The following is a 26,126-nucleotide window of genomic DNA, read 5'->3' as shown; positions in this document are numbered from 1 at the left end:
TGCCCTACAACTCCAATCTGTCCTACCCAGTATGACTTAATTCTAAAGAACTGTGGGAGTTGCACTTCATGCAGTCTGGAGGACCAGAGGTTTCTCTCCTTTGGTTCAGAACAGCTTTGGACAAACAATAGGATTCTGGTTTGATTCCCAAGCTTTGGCCCTTCAGGAAGTCCAAAGCATTTGGAGGACCAAAGTTTGGGAACCAGTGGTTTAGAGGCTAAACCAGAACTGGATGTCAGTCATTGGGAAGACTTAACCAAAAGCAGCCATCAGAGGTGAGACAGGGAGTCAGAGCCAAAGAGGACATCAACGAGTGAGAGCCACGGACAAATCAAAGTCAAGACAGACAACCAATGCCAAAAAGCCTTTAAGATTCTAAATTAATTTGGACCACAATGTGCACAGTTCTGCCTTCTCCAGCAGCCTTCCTGGTTATCCACATATTCTGGGGAAGTATTAGTTCATACTAGCATCTGAGCTGTAGAAGGTGAAGAAACAAGAAAGGCTTTCTTGGTGGGTGTATCTGGGTGTTGGAACGTCTTCTGTAGGACAATTATTTTTGACTGTCTTATGCCCATATGAAGGTTCTTTCCTTTTGGTAGGCATTTAACCTGCCAAGGTATTGGTGGTTTTCATCTCTCTAACCTTCAGTTTCTGAAACTAAATCTGTCATCTTTGACCATTTGAAGGCCTGTAGCCAGCTGGGGTGGGACTAGGAATGGAGGACATGTACAGGTGGTCACCCCAAATGTCCCCTGGGCCTTTCTCTCTCAGCAGGGAGAGCCTAGTCATTGATTTCACCACCAGACTGAACTTCTCTTGCCTGTCTATAGGAGAATTTTATTTATGGAGGAGGAGTAATTTCTGGAACATCCAGGAGGGACCATATTACCCCGGTTCTAAAGTCCCTCCACTGGCTGCCCATTAGCTTCCGGACCCAGTACAAGGTGTTGGTTATCACCTTTAAAGCCCTAAATGGCTTGGGTCCAAGCTATCTCCAGGACCGCCTTCTCCCCTACAATCCTCCCCGCGCACTCCGCTCCTCTGGGAGAGGCCTATTTCAGCCACAAAAATCTAGGCTTTCGACTACCTCCCAGAGGGCATTTTCCATCGTCACCCCCAGACTGTGGAACGGCCTGCCGGATGAGATCCGTCTACTTACATACTTAGACAGCTTTAAAAAGGCTGTTAAGACAGATCTCTTCCGGCAAGCCTTCCCAGAATAGAGAACCCAGCCTTAGAAAAACGTCTGGGAAAGATACTGCTGCTCCCACTGGTTGCTTGTTGGTATGATGTTGTTGACCTTCTGGTCAGTTTTTAACTTGTATGTTTGTTTGTTTGTTGTTTTTTGTTCTTTTTTTTTTTAAATATTGCATTGAATTTAATACTTTTTTAAGGAGGGGAGGATACCAGGGATTTTATATGTTTTGTATTTTTAACTTTGTTAGCCGCCCCGATTGTTCTCAGAGGGGCGGGATACAAATACATTTTATTATTATTATTATTATTATTATTATTTAGCACACATTTTGGCTGGACAGAATGGCCAGAATCCTATTGCTCATCCAAAACCAGAGGAGAGCCACTGGTTGAACCAACTGTTGACTGGTGAAGCAAAACTTTTCTAAACCCCATTGACTGAATGAATCTACTCTAGTTGGAATAACCAATGTGATCCTGGCCAAATTGTTACAAATATGCTGTCCCAATTATGCTGGCCATCTTCTTATATGCAGGCCACGTCAATTCAACATTCCTGGCTCCTTGCTTTACCTTTTTTAGTATTTGACATAATTAGTATTTACTTATTTTAACATTTGTAATAATCTTGCTGTCCTACGTACACTGATATGAGATTAAGTCTCATTAAATCCTGCAATAGTGAATACCCCAAATGCACCAGATCTTGTCTGATCTTGGAAGCTAAGCAGGGTCAGACCTGGTTAGTAATTGGATGAGAATACCAGATGAATACCAGATGTTGTAGGTTACCTTTCAGAGGAAGGAACTGACAAAACTACTATTCCTTGCTTAAGAAAGAAAACCCTATGAAATTAATGCAGTTGCTATAAGTTAGAAGGCATATATTAATTATATTATATTATATTATATTATATTATATTATATTATATTATATTATATTATATTATATGCCTGCATATAAATGCCCTGATGTGAGTGCATGGCTATGGCAAAACAAAGAAATGAAAGTGCAACAACTCCAGTGGATTTAATTACAACAAGCACAAACCAGACAGTCCAGTAAGAGGGCATGGTGTGAAGGGGGTGAAGGGGGCATGTATGGGGGCCTCCATGATTGTGGTTTGCCAATGTATCATGCATACAGGAATGCACTGATGTCCTATGCCAGCAGAACATCGCATGTGCAACTGTGTGGCTGATCAAAGGGGCAGCCATGCAATGAGATGGCACCTGGGCAGATGTGGGAAATACTTGGATGTTGTAGGTGGTACATTTGTGTGCATGGAAGGGAAGCAACAAAAAAAAATTACTCAGAGCCATGGCTTGACATGTGCGGATTTGGCTTGCCTTGAGAGCGGGCCATGAAGGCAGTGGGGTTTCAACTCACTTTTCAAGGTGCTTTTTCCAGTTCATGTGCTCTGGCCATTACATATCTGAGAACAGCTCCTCAGTGTATTCTTTATGCTTGCTAGTGAACTATTGTTTTTTTCTATCTTTTCCATGACTATATGACTAGAAAACAACATGACTATGGCCTGAAATACATGAACAAAAAGTGCTGGCTTCGGGCTGCACCTCGAATGCACCTGGAAGCTGCGCTTACACTGTATCAAGCAAGAAGAACTGGGACAAAAAGGAGCAGATATAATTCTCTCCTTCCATTGGCCTGGTTGAGGACTGCGGTGGTGGCTCAGATCAGGCCCAATGTGATTGAGGCCAGTGCGATGCCGGTGTGGTCCTTTTGACCCATTTGCTTTGGGCCTATACAGTGGGTCCTTGTTATTCACCTGGGTTTGGTTCCAGTATCCCCCATGGATAAAGAAATTCCCATGGGATTAAAGTCCCATTAAATACAATGGCATAGCAAAATGATGTCCCTTATATAAAATGGCAAAATCAAGCTTGGCTGTGAAGTCGAAGGCTTTCATGGCCAGCATCCATAGTTTCTTGTGGTTTTTTTGGGGCTGTGTGGCCATGTTCTAGAAGAGTTTATTCCTGACATTTCACCAACGTCTTCTGGTTTTGCCAGCATTTCTTTGAAGATGCCAGCCACAGATGCTGGCAAAACATCAGGAATAAACTCTTCTAGAACATGGCCACATAGGCCGAAAAACCCACAACAAATGATCAAGCTTGGCTATCTGAAATTTATACTTTTTAAATAATATTTTCAAGCTGTGGATGCTTGAAACCATGGATAAAAAAATCCGTGGATAAGGATTAAAAATAATGGATAAAATAATGGATAAAGGATTAAAAATAATGGATAAAAAATCCATGGATAAGGCTGATCGTATGTTGTTTTGCAAGAATATAACCCTTAAAAGCAATTTAAATGGCTTTAAATCAAAAAAGTAAATGAATTCTATACTGCTTATCTATTATTTATACTCAAATGAGCCAATGCTGTGATTAAGTGTCAGCACAATTAAGTTTATGAGACATGACTGCAACCCTGTTTATAGGAGAAAAAGAATTTCCTACAAATGTGCAGAACGATATCTGCATGGACACCCCTCTACCAGGCACCTTTAGTCTGTTGCTCAAACTTCCCCCAGGCTGGAGGGACGTCTGGTTATTTTGGCTGGGACAGACTGCCTGAAAAGGGCTGCCTGCCTGTTGCCTTTTTTCTTCTAGGGGGAAGCTGCAACCGCCAAACCGCACGGCTTCACTCCGGAGGAAAAAGAACCTGCAAAAAGCGGTTTCTTTTTCCACTGTGCCAGTTACGTCTGAGTGTGCCAATGGCACATTCGTGACATAACTAGCATGGCATGATGTATGAACGCTATGTGTTCGTTATGTCATAATGGCAATGCCCATGTCCTCAGGGCACCACCATTATGGCGCCCCCAATACGTGCTAGGATTAGGGACTGTACGGTTGCCACACAGTCCCTAAGTCTAGCTATGCTGCTGCCATGCCACAAAAGGACTGTCTGTCCTGCACCATAGACTCCTTACTCAAACCCTATGGCACCAGTACTACATGTTACAGACAAAAAAAAACCAAAAACAAACAAAAAATTCTTCCTTAGAAAATTGTAACTGATCTCCCAAAATACACCATTTTAGCTGCCATTGATGCTGAGGTCTTTACACCAAGTGTGGGCACTGTGTAGCCTTTCAGATGTGATTGAAATGAAACACCCATCTCTTCTTACCATTGACTATGTTGGCTAGGGATATTGGGAGATGCAGCATCCCTCAGGGGGTCTGCATGGCAAACGCTTCTGTTTCACACCAAATCCCCCAAAAGATGAGCTATGAGCCACCAGGAATATCATTACTCACTATGATACAGTAAGTTTATTCCCCAACACTCTGCTACTTTGGGCTTACCCACAAGTATCTCTGTTATGGAGAGGACACTTATCTTCATATCAATGGCACAGGTGTAGTCACACATTGGTCCCACAACATGCCAATATCTGAAAGGCTACTTTCAAATAACACCTTCTCAGTACCTGTCCATCAAAGGGTCTTCCTTATGTGAGATTCACTGATGAAATTTTTATTATCTGGAGTCATGGTCAGGAGGCCCTGGCAAAGTGCAGCTAAAACTTCAGTAATGCCCACCCCACCATCAACCTCAGCCATGCCCAATCCATTGAACAGGGTCACTTTCTGGATATTCCTGGACAATTACACAATGGATATATGGACACCATCTTACAGTGGAAACCTTCAGTCCATCACATGTGTTTAGATATGTCTAGCTTCCACCCCAAACACAACACAAAACCCATTGCCTACACAAAACCCTACCACATTGCATCTGTTCAGTCCCATCATGACTCAGTAATTTAAAGCACAGACCTAAGGAAGTGGGAGTGGGTGAGAAACAGATCAATGCAACAGTGGCAGCCAGTAGCTCCAAAATCAATGAGATAGTGAATTTAGGTTTTACTCTGTTCTCTACAAGAGCTGTCCTAGGTACTGAATCTGCTTGGTTGATAAGATCAGCATCTTGGATAGCTCTGTGCAAATTCAGATTACTACCCAGAGTGGATTTATACGGAAGCCACTAGGTGGCTATCAGGAATAATCCACTGTAGGGAAAATATTGAGGAGAGGCAGAAGAAAGAAAGAAAGAGAAAGAAAGAAAGAAGAGAATGCCACTCATTTTCACCGCCATTTCCCAGCTAAAACCACGCAAGCAGATGATCAGTGATCTGCAGCCCATCCTGGACAATGACACCTCTCACCTCAGAGTGACAGTAGAAAAGAAAATAATTTCTAAGATCGATCATTTAGCCAGACAAGAAATCACCAGGAGATTCAACTCTGTCTTTTATAGACTGAATGAAGAAAGAGCTTTTTTATCACATTGCACATAGAATCATTGAGTTGGAAGAGACCACAAGGGCCATCCAGTCCAACCCCCTGCCATGCAGGAACTCTCCATCAAAGCATACCTGACCAATGGCCATTCAGCCTCTGTTTAAAGACCTCCAAGGAGGGAGACTCCACCACTCTCCAAAGGAGAGTGTTCCACTGTCGAACAGCCCTTACTGTCAGGAATGTCCTAATGTTGAGGTGGAATCCCTTTCCCTGTAGCTTGTATCCATTGTTTTGGGTCCTGTTCTCTGGAGCAGCAGAAAACAAGTTTGTTCCCTTCAAATATTTAAACAAGGCTATCATATCACCTCGTAACCTTCTCTTCTCCAGGCTAAACATCCCCAGCTCCCTAAGTCATTCCTCATAGGGCATGGTTTCCAGACCCTTCACCATTTTAGTCGCCCTCCTTTGGACATGCTCCAGTTTCTCAACATTCTTTTTGAATTGTAGTGCCCAGAACCGGACACAGTATTCCAGGTGAGGCCTGATTAAAACAGAATACAGTGGCACTATTACTTCCCTTGATCTAGACACTATACTTTTATTGATGCAGCCTAAAATCGCTTTGGCCTTGATAGCTGCTGCATCGCACTGTTGACTCATGTTCAACTTGTGGTCTACTTGGACTCCTAGATCCTTTTCACATGTAGTCTCGTTCAGCCAGGTGTCCCCCATCCTATAGCTGTGCATTTCATTTTTCCACCCTAAGTGCAGTACCTTACATTTCTCCATGTAGATTTTCATTTTGTTAGTTTTGGCCCAGCTTTCTAGTCTTTCTAGTTCTAGTCTGCATGTTAAACAATGCAGCAATGCAAGGATGATTTGCATGATAGCACTATTACGTCATTTATACTTTTTAAATTTCTATTCCACCTGACCTCATTGACTGCAACTCCCTCCATTCCAAGACTGTGTGAAATAACCTCTGACTCTGAGGCAGAACTCCACATCAGATGAAGTGGGCTGCAGTCTGTGAAGGCATATGCCAAATAACATTTGCTGGTCTTGAAAGTGCTGTGAGTTTCCATTGCTCAACAGAAACTTTGGATGGATTATTCTGGGTACTCATTTTACCAACCTACAGAAACCATAGAAGGCTGAGTCAAGCTTGGAGCCCTGGGATTAAACTCACAACCTTGTGGCTGCAGCACCAGCATTTAAGCACTGCGCCACCAGGGCTCCCTTCCTTTCAGACTTTCTTCTGAATAAATACATATAACATTACATTATCAATTACATTATCCAATGAAATCCCTATGACGATGCCTTGGGGTTGATCATAAGCCAGAAAGGACTTGAAGGCAGACAACAAAAATAAGTGAGGTAAAAGCAGTTCAGAGTACTACAATGATTTTCATACTGTGAAACCAAGATCAAGATTTAGGATCACATAGTGTATATATATATATGTGTGTGTGTGTGTGTGTGTGTGTGTATCCCAATCTCTTCCAGGTCAGCATTCTCTGAAGATGCCAGCAACAGATGCTGGCGAAACGTCAGGAATCACCTCTTCCAGAACGTGGCCACATAGCCCAAAAAGCACACCAAAAATGAAAGGTCTCATTGTTTGGAGGCCATTGGGTTTGCTATATGGCCATACAATTCTATATGGAGGTGAATGGAAGGTGAGGGGGGTGACAGCTGGAGTTGCTGCACTGGGTGACATCACTGGCTGCCAGGTAAAACTGCAGTCCCTGGCGGAAGGGCGTCCCTTCTGGCCTCACCTGCCAGGCCGGGGGCGTGGCCAAGGGACAGGCCCCGCCCCGCCCAGGTGCCTCTTTAAAGGGCCAGGCGCCCGCTGCCTCTGAGAGAGCGAGAGCCATGCGGAGCAATTGCAGCAGGAGCATCAGGAGCAAGATCGCAGCGCTGGTGCCAAGGCCAGGCAGATGCCGCCTCCTCTGCCCAGGGTTTCTCTGGCCGCCGCTTGCTGCCTCTTGGTGCTCCAGGTGGACGCCTACTTCGGGTCAGCACCTCTTCCCTCTCCTCCTCTTGGCTGCTCCTCTCCAGGCTCTTTTGGCTGCATCCGCACTGTAGCCATCATCCGCTTTGACACCGCTTTAACTGCCCGGGCTCCTGGGATTTTTGTCCTTCTGGGAGCCCTTGAGAGAGCTCTGGGGCCACAACGAACTTCATATCCCAAAATTCCCTAGCCTGTTGCCTGATCAGTGCTAGGGGATTCTGGGAACTGGAGTTTTGTGAGAGTCCTCTCGGTCAGATGTCACAATAAATGATTATCCCCAGGTTTCCCAGTTGAAGCGGTGTCAAACTGGGTTATTTCTCCAGTGAGAGTGCAGCCTAGATCATCCCATTTCTTCTCTCTCTCTCTCTCTCTCTCTCTCTCTCATTCTTTCTTACTTTCTTCCCTTTTCCCCCTCTCTCTTTTTTCCCTCCGTCCCTCCGTCCCTCTTTCTTTTCTTTTCTTCTATCCCTGTCTCTCTCTTTCTTCCTCCCCTTCTCTCTCTCTTTTTCTTTTTCTCCCCCCTCTCTCTTTCTTCCCTTTTCTCTCTCTGTCTCTCTCTCTCTCTCGCTCTGTTTCTCTCTCTCTCTCTCTTTCTTCCCTTCTCTCTCTCTCTCTCTCTCTTATTTATTTTACACTTTGCCTTTTCGGACCGTTTTTCTTCCACCTCTTTCCTCCCTTCCTCTTTCAGCTCTCTTTGCTCCAAAAACACCTTGCAGAAATAACCCAGTCTGAGACCACTTTAAGTGCCCTGGGCCAGCGCCAGGGAATCCTGGGAACTGAAGGTTTGTGAGAACCCTCTCTATCAGATGCCACAATAAACGACCAGCCCCAGGATTCGCTAGCATTGAGCCTGGGCGGTTAAAGCGGTCTCAAACTGGATTATTTCTGCAGGCTGCTTTTGGACCTTCCTTCCCTTTGCCTCTGGTTCTTAAGTTTTAATTCGTGTTAGTTTTAATTCTTCTCTCATTCCCCCCCACCATCCTGTGTTTCACTTTTGTCTCTGCTTTGTTTCCTCCCTGTTTTTCTTCTCATTTACGAATCTCCCTCTTTTTCTTCTTTCTCCCTTTCTGCTTTGCCCTTTCTCTTCTTCTCTAACCTGACTGTCCCTTCCTTTTCTCCTTTGTATCACATCTCTCTTTCTCTCTGTGATGATTCCATGCTTAGAATAGACCCATTGAACTCAATGGGACATTCCTGACTTGAACTATTGATTTCAGGGTTGTATGTAAAGTGTGCCTAAAGCTTGAGAGATAATCTGGTTTGACACTGCTTTAACTGGCCTGGCTCCATGCTATGGAATTCTGGGCATTCTAGTTTGTTGTTATTGTCATTGCTGTCTCCACAGTCAAAGCTCGCCTTTTAATCAATTTGGAGTCAATGTGGGTTCCTTAAATTTGCATCCAATTCCTGCAGGCATTATAGACTCCTAAATGACACACCTACAAGCTTCTTTCTTTCAGTCAGTCTCAAAGGTAATACAAGATCTCTCTACATACTACAAGCTTTTAGATATCCTTGAAGTACAACCACCGCTGTAGGTCTTGCCAAGTTGCACATATGCATTTATTGGATAGGGACAGTGGATGGGGAAGTGAGGGTTGTTGCTTTGCAGTGTGAATGTAATGTGTTGCCTGGAGGAGCAATCCAGCAAGTCAGAGTTAGGATTTTGGGATTGTGTTAGGCGTGTGTGTATAAATATACACTCATCCCTCCATATTTGCAGCTTTGATATTTGCAGATTTGCTTATTCACGGATTTGATTGATACGTTCTCTCTAGGAACATCTAGGTCCTCCAGTACAACTCTATGGTCAACTTTAACTAAAAGTTGCACCAAAAGACCTAGAGATTTCTAGAGAGAATACTCTACTAGGCATTTGTAGCTTCTCCAGTGCATTTCTATGGTCAATGTCTGTCAGACATTTACCACAGAGTTGCACTGGAGGACCTAGAGATTCCTAGAGAGGTATCCTCTCAGGTACAAACATGGTGTTTTTGTTATTTGTGGTTTTTCCATATTCACGGGGGTCTTGTGCCCCTAACCCTAGTGAATATGGAGGCCCTCAGACTGCTACACCAAGGTGGCATTTTTATTACATCTAGTTGTTGTTTTTCCTTGTTTCTCCTCTGATATATTCAGAGAAGTGCTTTCCACTGGAAAAAAGTGTTGCTGGAGTAAGGCACAGTTTGGGTGGCTTCTGTTCTTCTGCTGATGTGGGCGAGTGCATTCCCAGGTGAGCTTCATAGCCGCACGTTCCAGGATAGGGAGGGCCAACCTCCTTCCCAGCAGCTTTAGAAGCAAATTTGCAATTAGTTGCACACTTTGTGGGTTGGATCCACACCTGGTGCTGCTTGGAGGAGAGCAGTTACATCGGGAGTGTATCATTGTATTACAGGCAGTATGTCTCATAGTGCTGATCATTGGGCACATGCCAGTCATGTCTTGCTTATTGAGAGAACTGTTTGGCCAGTGTGAGAACAGAATGCTCGGTTAGATAGTTCCTTGGGCTGATACTTCTTGTGTTCTTCTTATGTTTAATGAAATAAGTCATGAATAGGCTAAGTGCCATTGATTCCAGTGTGCCTGCTCTAAGCATCACTACATCTGGATCCAGCTCTGTCTCTCAGGTCCAAACCACACTGCGGAAATAATCCAGGCTGAGACCACTTTAACTGTCCTAGGGTATTCCAGGAACTGTAGTTTTGTGAGAGCCTTCTCTGTCACATGCCACAATATACTACAGTTCCCAGGGTTCCCTAGCATTGAGCCATGGCAGTTAAAGCGGTGTCACACTGGATTATTTCTGCAGTGTGGTTTGGACCTCAGTTAACAAAAGATATAGTACCTGACCAGCCTTCATTCCTAGCAGACCATACCTTTCAATTGCCCCAAACTGGGCAGATATGCAGATGAGGGAAGAGGGGGGGGGGTGAGATCCTGCCTTTCCTTGTAGATGGGAAAAGCAAACTGCTGCAGCATCTCCTAGTAGCTTGTTTCTTCTTTCTAAGTAATAACTTCTACCATCTGACCACACTCTGATATTGCTTGGCTACATACATTCTGGTTTTCATGTGCGACATATTGAAGGATATGTGAATTTGCTTCTGTAATGAACAGAGGGGCTGAGATGAGGTTTTCCCAAGCTTGGGTTTATAGTAGCATTGATATCACTTTGAGTGGGAGATATATATGCATATCTGTCCTGAAATGGAGATGTGTGAAAATCTGGATTTTGAAGTTAGATTTTGACAGTCCATATTTGTGTGTGTGTGTGTGTGTGGTTGTGACTTCTCAGTGTTTGGGAGAAAAATTGTTTGCTGCTTGCCTTTGACAGTGTAATCCAATATACGCTTCCTTGGGAACAAACTCCATTGAATTCAGTGGGACTTAACTCCTACATATGTGTGTATTGGTTTGTGCTGTAACAACTAGAGAAATACAAAAACTGACTGGACATTGGACTCCTCTAACAACTAACCGGGGGATGTAAATATGTGTGTTTCTTCCACTACGTTTTAGATTTTCAGTTTTCTTGTAGAAGTATGCTTAGCAATGCTCTCTCTCTCTCTTTGCAAAACATTGACAAGTTTCCAGGTTCTAACGTTCCCTATTTTATTCTGAACAATGCAGGAGTTTGATAAACTACAAAGCAAATTCCTGTTAGGGAACAGGTGGTAAGGGCTGGTTATGTTATGATGGATAGCAGGGTAGTGGTGCTTCAACATGTTCCTTGACAATCTTGTGCTCTGCAAGCATTTCTTTTGGCTCTCCATTTGTATCTCTAAATCCCTTTCTTCTGCAAAATCATCTGCTTCTTTTGCAGCCTGAATTTTGATCTCCAAAGGTCCAAATGAAAAGGATAGTATCACTACTGTAAATGCTTTAATTAATAAATTCAAAACATTTTCAACTACTGCAAACAAAAATCCATCAGTGATACATTTATTGGCCAACTGAACTGCACAATATATTTCTCGCAAGCTTTCAATGTATATTGCAACAAGTCTACTGTGCATTTTGGTTGGCCAATAAAGGTATCACTGATGGATTTTTGTTTGTATTTGCTAAACATCTACCCCTGAATAGTTTCAACTACAGATTTGGGGGGGGGGGTTTGGGGGGGCAGTGAGCAAGAGAGAAAGATGCATGCATGCATACATAGAAAAGTTGGAATTCCATTCAGAATTAGCTTTAGAATTTTGTATTCTTGAATTTAAAAAGCTGAAGACTGCAGTTCTGAGATGTGGATTTCATGTCCTAATATAAGGACTTTAAGGACTGTGGAAACGTTACCCTTTGGATTAAAAATCTCAGCATCTTTGGAGTTCTGGTAGTTGCAGTCTAAAGGGACACTTATCCCAGCCTTGTGTGGGTTTAATTTCAAAACTTATTTTCTGAACTCTTTTGGATTTAATTCCTCTTTGAAAGAGGTGTGCTCTTCCTTGATTTTAAGAAAACCAGTTTCTTTCTGGGTGAATATACAACACGGTTTATTTGCAAAATTTAGGACAGCTTTCTCCAGCCTCCAAACATTTTGCTGTCACCTCCACTGTGAAATTTGTTGCTGAGTTTTTAGTTGTTGAGGTTCAACACTGCTTAGAGGGGTTTGACATGACAAGGTGCGCTTCTTTATGAAATGATCTTTTAAAGCCATAATTAGATGTCCCCAAATATCATTAATCTGGGCTTGGTACAAACCTGCAACACATTTGGGTGGGGCTTTTCTGGAAAGGTCTTGCCAATACTCAAGCTCTTTGTGTTTCCTAGCTCTCTGAGCAGTAGTAGTTGTTGTTTGTCCTTAGGTTGCCTTTGATTTATGGCAACTCAATGAACGAGAGACCTCCAAGAGCCATAGCCATCAACAGTGTTGCTCAGGTTTTACAAACATAGGGCCGTGGCTTCCCCAATTTATTCAATCCACCTGTAATGCAGTCTTCCTCTTTTGCCACTGCTTCTCTATTTATAAAACACCACCTTTTCCAATGAATCATGTTGCCTCAAGCACACACACCTTGCATCTATTTTGTAAGAGGGCTCACAGCATTCTTTCAGCATTCCAAATATGTCCTAAGAAAGTTGGAAGCCTCTTCTGGTGTGCATGAAGACCAAAGGCCTAAATGGTTTATTCCCTTGCAATGTTGAATCCCTAAACTCCTGCCAATGGTAGGATTCCTGGCTTCTTCTTTTGTTTTTTCTTTTGCCAGTGTAGCCAGCATGGTGTAGTGGTTTGAATGTTAGGCTATGACTCTGGAGACCGGAGTTTGATTCCTGGTTCAGCCATGTAAACTGACCTTGGCAAGTCACACTTTCTCAACCTCAGGGGAAGCCAATGGCAAACCACCTCAGAACAAACCTTGTGAAGAAAATACTCTTGATAGGTTTGCCTTAGGGTCATCGTAAGTTGGAAACAACTTGAAGACACACAACAGAGAGAGAGAGAGAGAGAGAGAGAGAGAGAGAGAGAGAGAGAATGCTTGCCAGAACTGAAGAGTGTGATTTTGGCTGCTCCTTTTTATTCTTTCAGTCTTCCAAGCCAAAGAGTTCTGCATACAGATTCATATGCTGCTTCAGAAGACACCCTGGGCTGGCAGAACACAATTCAAATGATTGTTTGTCCTGCTCCAAATTTGAGCCCTTTCACACTATGTAGTTATATTGCTATGATTCCACTTGGTTGGATTCTATGACATCCTGGCATTTGTAGTCTGGTGGGGCACTAGAGCTCTCTGGCTGAAAAGTCAAAATATCTCTCCCTGAACTACAAATCCACAGGTTAGAACAATGGTGGAATCATAGTACGGTAAATGTATAGTGTCAAGGGACCACTGGTGTAAGGAATTAGCATTCCTATTTTACAGATGAGAAACATGGAAGCTGAGAAACAAGCAACTAGCTAGCTGTGATGGAGGCTGCTTCCCCACAGTCCCATCCAGTGCATTAATTAAAAGTCAGAAACTGCAAGAAACCCAGCAATAGTGTCTGACCTTCCATTCTGCCTATCTCAGCACTACCGGTTTGACTGGAGCAGCACTGGTCACCAGTCAAAGGGAAAGGTATACCCCATCCCTGCTGAAGTGCCCATTATGTTGACACATTAGGACAGCCTCTGGAACTGGACTGAAATGATTCGACCAGCAATTTGTCCCAAGTAATGTAAATCCAGCCATTGCACATGGTCCATGTCAGTACATATGACCAGTACTAGTACAGTTGGCCCTCTGTATCCATAGATTTTTTAAATTCATGGATTCAACCATTCACGGTTTGGAAATATTAAAAAAACAATATAAATTTCTAAAAGCAAACCTTGATTTTGCCATTTTATATAATGGACACCATTTCATTATATCATTGTTTTTAATGGATTTGAAACATCCATGGATTTTGGTATGTGGGGCAGGGGAATGTCCTGAAATGAAACCCCAGTGGGTACCAAGGGCCCACTGTATACTCCATCTCCTTGCTATCTCCTCAACACATATTGCTACAGCATGGAGTCTAAGCACTGCAATGGGTAAGATGTTAGTTGACCTCAGGGTGCATCTACACTGTAGCAATAATGCAGGTTGACACCACTTTAACTGCTATGGCTCCATCCTATAGAATCCTTGGATTTGTAGTTTTGTAAGGTAATAGTACGCTCTGGCAGAGAAGGCTAAAGACCTTGTAAAACTACAAATGCCAGGATTCCATAGGATGGAGCTGCTTTATTTCTATAGTGCAGATGCATGCTCAGTTTGGAGATCCAAAGAGACTTCATCTGCACTGCATCACTTTAACTGCCCCAGCTCAATGTTGTGGAACTCTGGGAAGTGTAGTTTGGTGGGGCACCAGAGCTCTCTGAGAGAGAAGGCTAAATGTCTCACAAAAGTATCAGTTCCCAGGATTCTCTAGTGTTGACCCAGGGCAGTTAAAGCAGTCTCAAACTGGATTATTTCAGCAGTGTGTCTTGGACCTTTACCTGCCATCACAGTATCTTGTGGAATCCTAGCATTTGTAATTTAGGAAAGGATATGTGGAATTCTCAGCCAGAGAACTCTAGTGCGAGTGCCTCACCAAACTATGAACCCCAGGATTCCATAGGATCTACCCATGGGAGTTAAAGTTGATATAACTGTGTAAGTATCACTTTTGAAACAGAATTGTTCAGCCCGAGAGTTGAAGGGGACTTATTAACTATCTAGTCGAGCTCAGCCCCTTACATTGGAGTCCAATACGAGATGCAGTACAGATAATTGTGTTACAATACCTGATGTAAGGTAACTCACAAGTACGTTTGTATACATCTTAGTATGTGGTTCGTGGAATGCAATAGATACTTGGCTCTTGTTGGTAGACTTTGGCATTCTAATAGTAGAAGAACAAAAGAAATGCTGTGGACCTGAACTCTGTCTACACCTGGCCTAGCACTTGCTTTTTTGATAGGAGTTGTCTCCAGCAGGGTTCAAAACTGAGCCACTTTAGTTGCAAGGAAATTTGACAGGCCTGTTCTGCATATTTCTTGGAAAGATGAGACATCAAATGAGATTTTCCCCCCATTCAAAATGTGCACATGCACATCATCTGCAAAACCAGAGGCAACATTCCCCTTTCCTTCCGGCTATAGTTTTCTTAGTATAAAACAAATATTGATTATTGCTTTACGTGGATATGGTTGTTTAAGCAAGGGAGCTGTAGCCTTGAAAGAGCTATGTTCCTTTCGTTCTTGGAACATTTAACCCAGCTTTTAATGGGAAAGCATGTATCGTTTCTGCAGGTTGCTGTCCTTAGATGCACTGTAATTTTAAGGCAAATCCTTATAAGGGGTTCCTCAATGAGAGCAATAATGGCAGATGAGACCCCTCCCAAGTTTCCAGTGTAATTCACAGCCACAGAGAAGTTTTAGGTATATTCTAGGTAGGTATCTGAGGGGGTAATGAGAAGTGTTTTTAGTCATGGTGACCTGAGCTATCTGTCTGTCTGTCCCATAGCAGCCTGCCCTAATCTGATGCCCTAGATGTCATGGGTTACAACTCTCAGAATCCCAGATCATAATCTAGGCTATGGATGTTTAGAGCCTCTAGCGCCACTGACAACTCAGCAATTTGGCTAGTTTTGTCTGAACCTGGAAACTGCAGTTACCAGATTTAGAACAAGCCAGGAACAACTTTAAATCGAATGTTAATATTCTGACCCCTTTTCAAATTGCAAACACTATTTTCATGTTTGGATAACATGAGACTTAATTCCTTAGAATTCCTTAGACTGTGGCTTGTGGAAAACAAGTCAAGGAGAAAGTAATGATCTGTGGAGATTGGTGGCTCTCATGTCATTGGGATAGTGAAGCCGTTCCAGGGTTTAAAGTGCTATCCAAGGTGCTGATCTTACAGCTAGATGTGTCCAGCACCTCAGACAGCTCCAAATCTAGAAACCTGGACTGGATTCTTTGCCCTCCTGACATGGGAGCCATCAACTGCCATTGGGGTGATGTGAAATTTGAACATACAGGCAAAAATGTCCATACGATAACCTGACTAATTCTGAAATCTCATACTAACTCTTCTGAGTTGGTTATTTTAAAGGTATTTTTCTCACATACATTTCTGCATCCCTAGGAAGTCCCATGAGTGTGTGGAAAGAACCACTGTTTTATTTTGCAGTTGTCTCATTCTCGCATCCAAACATAAATACTTAAGCTCCAGAATTCTTCTTAGAGGAATGACTGCAGGGAAGAGATTGTTGACCCCTAAGTGGGTAAGAAGATGCTGCACTACTATGGAACTTGTACTGTATTTTAATGAGACTGCCGCCATCTTGCTTGGCATGGTTATTTGGAAATTTACTTGCTTAATGATTAACCAGCATCACCCAATGGCCGGAAGAAGAGTTCTGGATTGGTAAGAAGGCAGGAGCATTCCACTGTTGCGATAAGCACAGCTGGAGGTCTCTTGGCCACTCACTGGGCATGCTTGAAAGATCATAGGTTGCGATGCAGAACTTTTCCCGGAGGCAAGCGGTGTTGTCAAGCCCACCAAGCATCCAACCTGTGACATTGGTGAAACATAGAGTAACCAGCAGGTAAAATCTAAAGAGAGGTGTAAGAGAATTTACAAGACTGGATGCCAGATACACTCAAAAGAAATTATACACGAAAAGGGAGATGAGGAATTGGTCTCCAAACAATTTTTATCAATTTTTAAAATAAACACTGAAACGAAACCTTTCTCCATAAGTCATTTAGAGTGTTTTTCTTTTCCACTTAAAAAGCACGCCTTTCCCAAACCACTTGGTCATCTACGGATGCAAAATATGGGGCCCATGGTTTCCTTACTGGCTCCATTAATGTGGTTTGTTTAAAAAAAAAAAATCAACATTGGCCCCTGAACCTCCTTGCCTCCATTACACTTATTTCAAAATAATATTGCAGAGCAATTCAGAAGGGAGGCAGCTACACCTTGTGTTGCTTCACCAGCTGAATAAATATGGCTCCACTCTTTTTGCTCTGCTGCTTCACTCTGCAATATCACGCTGAACTAGGTGGAATAGAAGCAAGGAGGAACAGTGTCTTGCTCTGGAGTAGCTCAAAACCCTAGTTAAAGATGCAAAAAATAGATCCCCCAAAACAAATCATTTCATATACCCAACGTAGGGAGATGGAAGAGTCTTTTACTAAGAAGCATGCTCCCACCCAGTCCCCTGATAACACCTTGAAAGTATTAGTCCACCTCTGATTCAGTGACTTGGCAATTGCTATATTATTATTATTATTATTATTATTATTATTATTATTATTTTAAGAAAAAGAACTGTCTTATTAGAATGCAGTAACTTGTTACAGCTAAGATGCTACCAGTAATAAATTACTTGAAGCTATGCAGAAAACTCTTGACTGATCACTGTCAAGCCATCCCTGACAGTGATGACTGAATCTGTCATCAAAAGTGAGTAAGCAATAGATGGTGATTAGAAAAGGGCTTGTATGGAAATGAACCAAGATAACTCACTCTTGTTGTTAACCTTGTACTTTCAAGTCTCTTTTGGTGGTTGTTATGAAGTCTAAGTATATTTTTACATCAGTAGTACATCTTTAGGCTTCTGTAATATAATCAAATACTGCAGATGTCGACTGTAGTCCACAGGGCAATTGTAGAAACAAACGTCTGCCAAAACGTGGATTTGACTGCACAGATCTTGGAGTTGTTTACATCCTTTGAAATCTTCTAATCCAACCAAAGCACAGAGGTTGTTAAAGATTTTAACATCTACTTCTGAATTTCATTTCTTAGATTTAAATGTGAGTTATTTTCTTTCATCTTTTCTTTAGCAACCGGTAAATGATTCTTTGCAATGATTAAACGAACTCTATCAACCAACTTCTCTCTTCCTATGCTAGATGTGCTCTCTCTCTTTCATTGTCCCTGAAGCTGATTCCTCAAGGTTGGTGGCACATTTCACAGAGTGGTATGATGGGCACCACATCTTTCTGAAGTCATATTTTAAGGAAGAAACTTTTCTGGAACATGGCCACATAGCCCGAAAAACCCACAAAAAACTACATATTTTTATGGTTGTGAGGATTATCTCTGACCTGTAGGTGCATCCCTGTAGGCTATTGGTGAAATTCTGATGCTTGGTTATCTTTTTCTCCCTCTGGGTGTCTGTAGGGAATGTGCTGGATATACGACTAAACTTTTCAAAAGTGTTCGGCTTCAAGACTTGTTTGATCAACTCTGGATAATTAGTAATTGCAGGGAAGAAAACTATCCTGCCAAACTGGTTTTCTCCCGGCACGTGAGAGATAGGATGCATCACACGAACCATTGCTTACACCCCATAACAACAGTTTCCATATCTACTTAGTTGGTTTCATCTCACATGCAGCAGGAACCCTCGTTCTATTTTTCATCTGATGCTCATCAAATCTGTAGCCACTTGGCTTCTCTGTGTTTGACCAGAATGTAATGAATTGGGCTTCTGCACCAGGCAGGTGGGTGTCTGCACTAGGTAGATGGGTTTTAGAGTCCTTTCCAGGATCATGGCCAAATGTGAACAGCTGTCTAATGCTACAGTGAAATGAACTTTCTTTTTTATCAGCCTGCCTGGACAATTTTCATGTGTAAGAGAACTATGGGGGCTAAGTGGGGAGATGGGTCATACCTCAGCATTTTGATTTTCTTTCCTTGCTTCTATGTTATACAGTTGGACCTTCGAATCCAAAGATTCTGCATTCCTGAATTCAACTGTCCATGGCTTGAAACAAGTTTTTCCCCCAAAATTTTTGAGATAGAAACCTTGATTTTGCCATTTTATATAACCTTGCTATGCCATTGTATATAATGGGATGTGAACATCCATCCTAGCAGATACCGAGGACCCACTGTATAATCCTTGGGCGTCTGTTTTTCATTGGCCTTAGCTGGTGGGAGGCAGGTGCACCCCTGCCTAGGTTCTCTCCATCTAACCAACCAGGAATAGTTTGGGTAGAATTAGTTGTTTTGGGGCCCAATTCTATAATTGACTGTGATGGATGCTGGCCGCCATCTGAAAGGGCTGAGGGGGCTTCTCTGCTGTAGAGCATCTGCTGCATCATTTATCTCCAATAAAGCTTACTGTACAGCAGTAACTTGTGTGTGTTCAGCAACAAACAGAACCTGGTGGAGGCCTGGAATTACACCTTGTTCCAGAAGAGAACACAGACCTATGCTTCCTTGGTTTATTAATATTTAGTAGTAAGAAGCCATCCTTGGCTTTATACCTTTAAAGGCCATGATGTATTCTTTCTTCTTCCTTTAGCCTGACTGGGAAAGAAGCATTAACTCAGTTTCCTCTGCTGGGGCCTTCAACAAACTCTGCCCACTGGAAGGCTCACTTGAAGCAATGTGACCTGCTGCGACTGTCTCGAAAACAGAAAAGGCTTTGCCGGAGGGAACCAGGACTGGCCGAGACCTTGCGAGATGCCATCCGGCTTGGAGTCCTTGAGTGCCAGTATCAGTTTCGCAACGAGCGCTGGAACTGCAGTCTAGATGGGAGGGCTGACCTCCTGAAGCGAGGTAAGACTGCCTCTCCATCAACTCTCCTGGGTAGAGATAGTCCATGCTTGTAAATAAGCCCCCAATACTACTAGTCTTATTTTAAAAAGAAAATTACAGAGAAAAGTGAGCCTCTGTTCTATAGCCAGCATGGAAATGCAGGCTACAATCAATTTAGTGTGTTTGCTTTTGCAAAAGAAGCCTTCTGACAACTGCACTGGTAGAAGAAGGATGGGAAGATCTGTCCCGCCTCTACCAACTGGCTGTGATTCCATAATGGCTATAGAGGAAGGACTGGCCCAATTTAATTGCCATAGTTCCATCATATGGAATTCAGTGATTTGCAGTTTATGGAGGGTGTTCAGAATTCTCATCCAAAGAGCTCTAGTGCCTCCCTAAACTGCAAACACCAGGATTCTGTAGGCTGCTGCCATGGTGGTTGAAGGGAAGTCATAGGCTATAGCCCTATAACTGTATCATGTGAAAGGGCTATAAGTGGGGGAGAAAGTTCATGGAACTAGAGGCTCAGTCAAATGTTTGAAAGGAATATATATCTTGCAGTTCTTTCAAAAGAATCATTTCAAATGATTTGTTCTTATTTTCAGGTGTTGCTGATTCATAAACTGGCCCAACTGTAACATAGCAGTGAAACCACTTTCACACACAACAATACAAGATGTTGTATATTAAATTTGATACATGTGCACTGTCCCAAATGTTCTCTGCATGCTAATGCAAGACTTGATTGTGAGATTCTTCTGCTTATGCTCCTCAGTAGTATTGCAACCGTTGATGCAATCTTAAAGCTTATGTATAATAAAAAAGATGCAAATGTATCAAAATCAAAATCTTCTGGGGAAGCTCTTGTCTCTGTAAGACTTGCAGAACCCTCACAGGTACATCTGATGGGAACATGGGAAAGGGCCTTTTTGGTGATTGCTCCCAGATTCTGAAATTTCCTTCTTAGAGAGGTTAAACTAGCATCATATTTGCTATTGTTTCTCAGGCAGGTGAAAGTTTTGGCAGGCCTTTGAGGGATGCCTGATCAGGGAAAAGGGCCTTTCATGTTTTACATTGTTATATTCATTGTCATTTTAATGCTTTGATTTTAATGGCTTTTGATAGTTGACTATTTTTAAATTTTGTATAATGAAATTTTAAAACTGCTTTAACTATTTTAAGTTGCCTTGTGTCTCAGACTGGGAAAAAGGTGGGAGGAGAACAGACAACAATTATTATTCTCAGCACCTAATTTCTCCTCACTCCTGACTGCTTGCTTCCTCTCTCCCCCAGGTTTCAAGGAAACAGCCTTTCTGTATGCAGTGTCTTCAGCAGCGCTAACTCACTCCCTTGCTCGGGCCTGCAGTGCAGGGCGCATGGAGCGCTGCACCTGTGATGACTCACCAGACTTGGAGAACCGCAAGGCCTGGCAATGGGGTGTGTGTGGAGACAACCTCAAGTACAGCACGAGGTTCCTGAAGAACTTTTTGGGCCAGAAGAAAGTTGGGAAAGACCTGCGGGCCAAAGTGGACATCCACAATACTAATGTGGGCATCAAGGTGAGGATGGAGACCTTCCATGACTTGCCTAGAGAAAGAAAAGTGGTAAATGCAATTGTCCCTGGTCTACTGTGCCTAAATATCCTACAGTTTTAGGATACCAGATCTGTGCTTTTTTCTGAGTCAGAGTGAGTTGCCTTTCCAAGCTGTATTATACAGTTGGCTCTTTGTATCCATGGGGGTTCCATTCTGGACTCCCCTGCAGATACCAAAATCCATGGGACCTCAAGTCCTGTTGTTTCCAATGGTGGTATGAAGTGTGTGCGACCACATTGGCATGGCTGTGTGCATGCACCACCACTGGGGGAAATGGTGGGGCCATCCATGGATGCTCTAATCCATGAACAGCAAACCCATGGAAGAAGAGAGATGACTGTACATGTTTATGGACTTCAAGGAGGTAAGGTAAGGTTACCAGTTGCCTGACCATTTGAGACAGTGGTTAACAATTCAATTTTAGGTATATACTATAATGAATTTAGGCTTAGATCCAGCTATTAGTCCTACTCCCAGTGAATCAATGGGAACTTGGTAAATCAACAGTTAGGCAAGTTCTGTTGATTCAGTGGGTCTTCTCTAATTGGGACTAACTATTGGATGTAGGCTCAGGAAGTTTTAGCTGAGAGCCAGCATGGTGTAGTGGTTTGAGTGTTGGACTAGGAGTCTGGAAGACCAAATTCCCACTCAGTCATGCAAACCCAATGGACACTTAGGGCAAGTCACACTCTTTCAATAACAGAGGAAATTAATACAAGCCTTTCTGAACAAATCTTCCAAAGAAGACCCTGTGATAGGTCACTCTTCTGCTAGCCAACAATTCAAAATGGCTTGAAGGCACACAAGAAAAGCACAGTTTTTCACCAGGGAATGGGTTAACTCCAGAACCTAGAAACATTATATTGGGACTACAGCTAGAAGAATCCCCTAGGCAACATGGCTCAGTTGCAGCCCCCATGCCAAAAGTAACATTTCCAGTCTCTGAACTCCCCATGATTCTAACCCTCTAAGACTGAATCTAATCTTCTGGTTAGGGTTTTTAAAACATTGTAAGCTGATAACCTTTCCACACAGATTGGCTAATAAATATGTGACCTATACTAGAAATGCGACCAGAGAACAGACTTTCTCAAGGGAGAAAGAGCAATGCATGGGCTGTATACTTACAATAAAGTAAGGGACCTCTTGCCTCATTGTGAGTTTCTAGGAGGATTGCCTGTCTTCTGATGAGTATATCTGCAAACTAAGGCCTTATTTATTTATTTGTTTGTTTGTTTATTATTATTATTTTAAGTATTTCTTATTGTCATTCAGCTGCTGAGGGTTCCCAAAGTGATGAAGAAATTAAACTTAAAACAATGCAAATATAAAAATATTTTAAACAAATTAAAATACTCTTTAAAAACTCCTAAAAACAGTCTAAAGAAGAAGAAGCCCTCTTGAGAATATCATCACCTGGGGTGGCCCTTGTTGGGCATATGTTTCTTCCAGATTGTGGAATGCATTTTCTTTGCAGTTGCAATTGGTTCTCACTCATGTCACTTTTAGAAAGGATGTCTAGAAATACCATTTCAATATTGCTTTAAAAAAAATCTGGTTTTATTATTCATTGTATTCATGATGCTTAATATTTACGTCAGTTTTAGTTGCTTTTTAGCTACATTGAGAAATATATTTAGTTGAATGGCAGGCTAAAAATGTAATAGTAATGGGAATAAATAAGAGGGGGGGAACTCTCACACGAGAGTTCACTATGAATGTGGTTTTCTTTTCTTTTTTTTAAAAAAAGACTAAAACAAAATTAAAGCAACCAATACTTCTTCCAATGCTGTAGAAGTGTCTTACACATTTTTATAGTGGATACTATTATAATATGAATTAAATTCTGCACTTTTTTAGCCACCCACAAAATAGCTCCAAATGTGGCTGCTAATAATATGCTTATTAAAATGTTTATAAAAATTGCAGATGATAGCATGGTAAAGGGGTATCTTAAGAGGCATTTCCTTTTTTTCTAATAAAGGAATGCTTCTTCTGTTTGATGGCGGCTACACACAATAAATCTGTTGGTTTTCAAAATACCGCAAGATTGTCTTTGATTCGTAAGCACAAAAGAATGTACTGATACTTGTTTCTAAATTGTGCAGAGGCTACGGCTACCAGGTTGGTTTGTTTTTAGAAGAGCATTTGTTTTTCAAAACTAGTTTGTGACCTTATTGGTCTTTTCCCTCTAAACCTTTGAATCATCTGAAAAGCTATACTTTTTCCTTTTCCTGTTTCTTCATTCATGACTATGCTATCTGATGAGTATCTGTCCATCCTTCTTTCCCTTCCACAGGCGGTGAAAAATGGCCTCAAGACCACTTGCAAGTGCCATGGTGTCTCTGGCTCATGTGCTGTGAGAACCTGCTGGAAGCAGCTATCTCCGTTCCATGAGACAGGGAAGCTCCTCAAGTTACGCTACGATGGTGCTGTCAAGGTCTTCAGTGCCACCAATGATGCTGTGGGCCATTCGGAACTGGTGAGCCCCCAGCACCACGGCCATTTGGTCAAAGGTCCCACCCCTCCCCGCCCCACTGACTTGGTTTACATGGAAGACTCTCCCAGTTTCTGCCGGCCCAGCAGGTATTCAGTGGGCACTGCAGGAAGGACGTGTTCCCGCGAGGCCAACTGTGACAGCATGTGCTGTGGCCGGGGCTACAACATCCAGACTCGCATGGTGACCTTCTCCTGCCATTGCCAGGTGCAGTGGTGCTGCTATGTTGAATGTCAACAGTGCATGCAGGAAGAGGTGGTTTACACTTGCAAGCAGTAAGAAGTTGATACGGTGAGCTGGAGGAAGAGGACTACATGCTGTTTGGACTGCCTTCATGCTTTGACTTCCTTTGCCATATTGGGGATGAAAATTAATCTGCAGAGAACTTGTCATTGGCAGCAGTTCTGCAGTACTGAAGAATATGGATCTTTGAATCAGCAGGGAAAGGAGGAAGCACATTAGCAGGAGGATCCAAACTCCAGGTCTGGCTCTCTTTCTGACAGGCTGATGCTTCTAAAGAGCCAAGGACCTTTGCTAAAAAGAGACATAAAGAGTTGTTTTTGGCACTGTTACGCCACTGGGTGTTCCATCCTAGGACTCTTGCTGGGGAGAGCTGCTCAAGGTATCAGATAGAAGTACCTCATGCTTTAAAATCCTTCCAAAATGGAGAGGGTAAGAACTAAAATTGGGAGGCCTTATCTATGCAAAGCCATGGACCCTACTACCAACCTACCACTCTTTTCTAGTGAAGGTCCAGGCAACAGTCTAAGTGGCAACTTATTCTTTGCAGTGAATTGGCAGGACCATCTATTTTGTAAAGTGTACTCAGTCAGAAATTTCCAATTGTGGCAGAAGCCTTCCCTCACCACAATGGAGCATTTGCTAGAACAGTGTTGCTCCAGTTGCTGACACTACGGGTTTGGGCATAGGCCCAACATCAGCATATGGCGTCCTCAGGCAACTGCTGCAATCCCAACATACCAATAGGATCTACTGGTGACTTCTACGCTGGGACCTTTAGCTAGGAGTCTCCATTTAAACTTCCCCCAGTATCCAGTATACCAGTGTGAAATGTGGAACATGTAAACGGTGGTTCCTAGTTATCTCCCTAGGGCTGATTTAGAGCAATGCACCTCCCAGGGTTCATTGAGATCAGAGGAGAATCACTAGTTGGTCCTCTTGAATCTTTACCAAAATACAACCTATTCACTGTATGATGAAGTTGGTGTATCACACTTGAGGAAGCAGAGATGAGGTACTGCTTTCTTAAGGAAGGGTGAATATCTTTTTTTTAAAAAAATGAGCAGTAATGGAAGAGGGTTGGCTTGAAGGAGCCTTCTGCCTACTACAATTTTTAAAGATCTCTATGCAGTCAAAATTTGAAGAAAGAAAAATGTGTCTCCATTTGAGTTTCCCTATAACATAGCCATTGAGGTTAGAGGGAGCTGGCCCATGGCTAGCTTATAAACATACATCCCATTCCAGCATAGCAGCCAGATTTTGAAGGAGAAGGGAATTGTTACATAATTTTAAAAACACTGGAATGTCCTATTAGATTCTATTTAGCTTGGTTGGTCACAAGCTGGATAAATTATCTCCTATTCCCCATGCAAAGGGAACCATGGAGGACAACAAACATGTCTGAATCTAATGAAACTTTATCAGGATTCTATGATGGAGATTAAATTCTGTGCTCCATGTAATGGCATTCCACCTTCATTCTGTTTTAACCAATACACTAGTACATTTTTCCTGGCTGTCAGCCACACGCTTTGTACATTTTTATCTCTCAAGCTTTGCCTTTGCTAAGGCATCTTGAGAGTTTAATTCCAACTGATGCAGTTATAATCTCCACATTATTGCCAGTTGGGCTCTAATTGGACTTGGTTCTCAACCACCTTAAATACTCTGGAAATTAATAGGCATGAACTCGCCCATTATTTATGGGTTAGCCCTGCTAATCCACAAGAGAAATTTTCTTTGAGGCTTCCCACGGGATTTCAGGATATTTGGCTGATTTATTAGGCCAAGTTGGTGGAGTAGAAACATTTGTTCACCACCGACCTGATCTAATACACCAATCCCCCTAGAGGAGGCTACAGAGAAAAGAACTGGGTGCCTTGTACCATACCACAAACCTTTCTGCATTAAATGACACCAACAAGTGCGAAAACAAATGCTAGGAAGGGCCTGTATAATTTGGTGACCCACCATACTCCACCCAACATTTTAGCTGTGAATGGTGACCTGCTAAATGCCAGGCAACCTGACCCATACACTGACAACTGAAGCAAGCAGCAAAAACCAGCTGAATAGTATACATGGCTAGCCAATGAACCACATTTTAGTAGTGGCTTGCATACTGTGTAAATCTGTGTGTGCCATCATAATTATTTTAAAACACACACACACACACACTAAAATGCTACAAATGAAACTTCTCTCCAGTTCTTCTTAATAACCTTTTGGTAACTCCAGCCCTCATGACACAGAGGAAAATGGTTGCCTCAAGTAGCAGATGCTGGG

The 26,126-nt window shown here is 42.5% G+C and overlaps 1 protein-coding gene across 1 annotated transcript; it reads left to right on the top strand.

Moving 5' to 3' along the window:
* The first annotated feature begins 12,731 nt into the window (after positions 1-12,731).
* LOC149309231 (protein Wnt-9b-like) lies at positions 12,732-23,879 on the top strand. The gene is made up of 4 exons (XM_089532160.1): positions 12,732-12,784; positions 19,267-19,529; positions 20,802-21,067; positions 23,403-23,879. Exons 1-4 carry the CDS (start codon positions 12,732-12,734, stop codon positions 23,877-23,879), a joined length of 1,059 nt encoding a protein of 352 aa, XP_089388286.1.
* The last annotated feature ends 2,247 nt before the right edge of the window (positions 23,880-26,126 follow it).

The sequence above is a fragment of the Sceloporus occidentalis genome, unplaced genomic scaffold (assembly GCF_023333645.1).
Source record: "Sceloporus occidentalis isolate IW3139 unplaced genomic scaffold, rSceOcc1.0.p SCAF_7, whole genome shotgun sequence".
In the NCBI taxonomy this organism is placed as follows: domain Eukaryota; kingdom Metazoa; phylum Chordata; class Lepidosauria; order Squamata; family Phrynosomatidae; genus Sceloporus; species Sceloporus occidentalis.
This window is presented reverse-complemented; position numbering and strand designations above follow the sequence as displayed.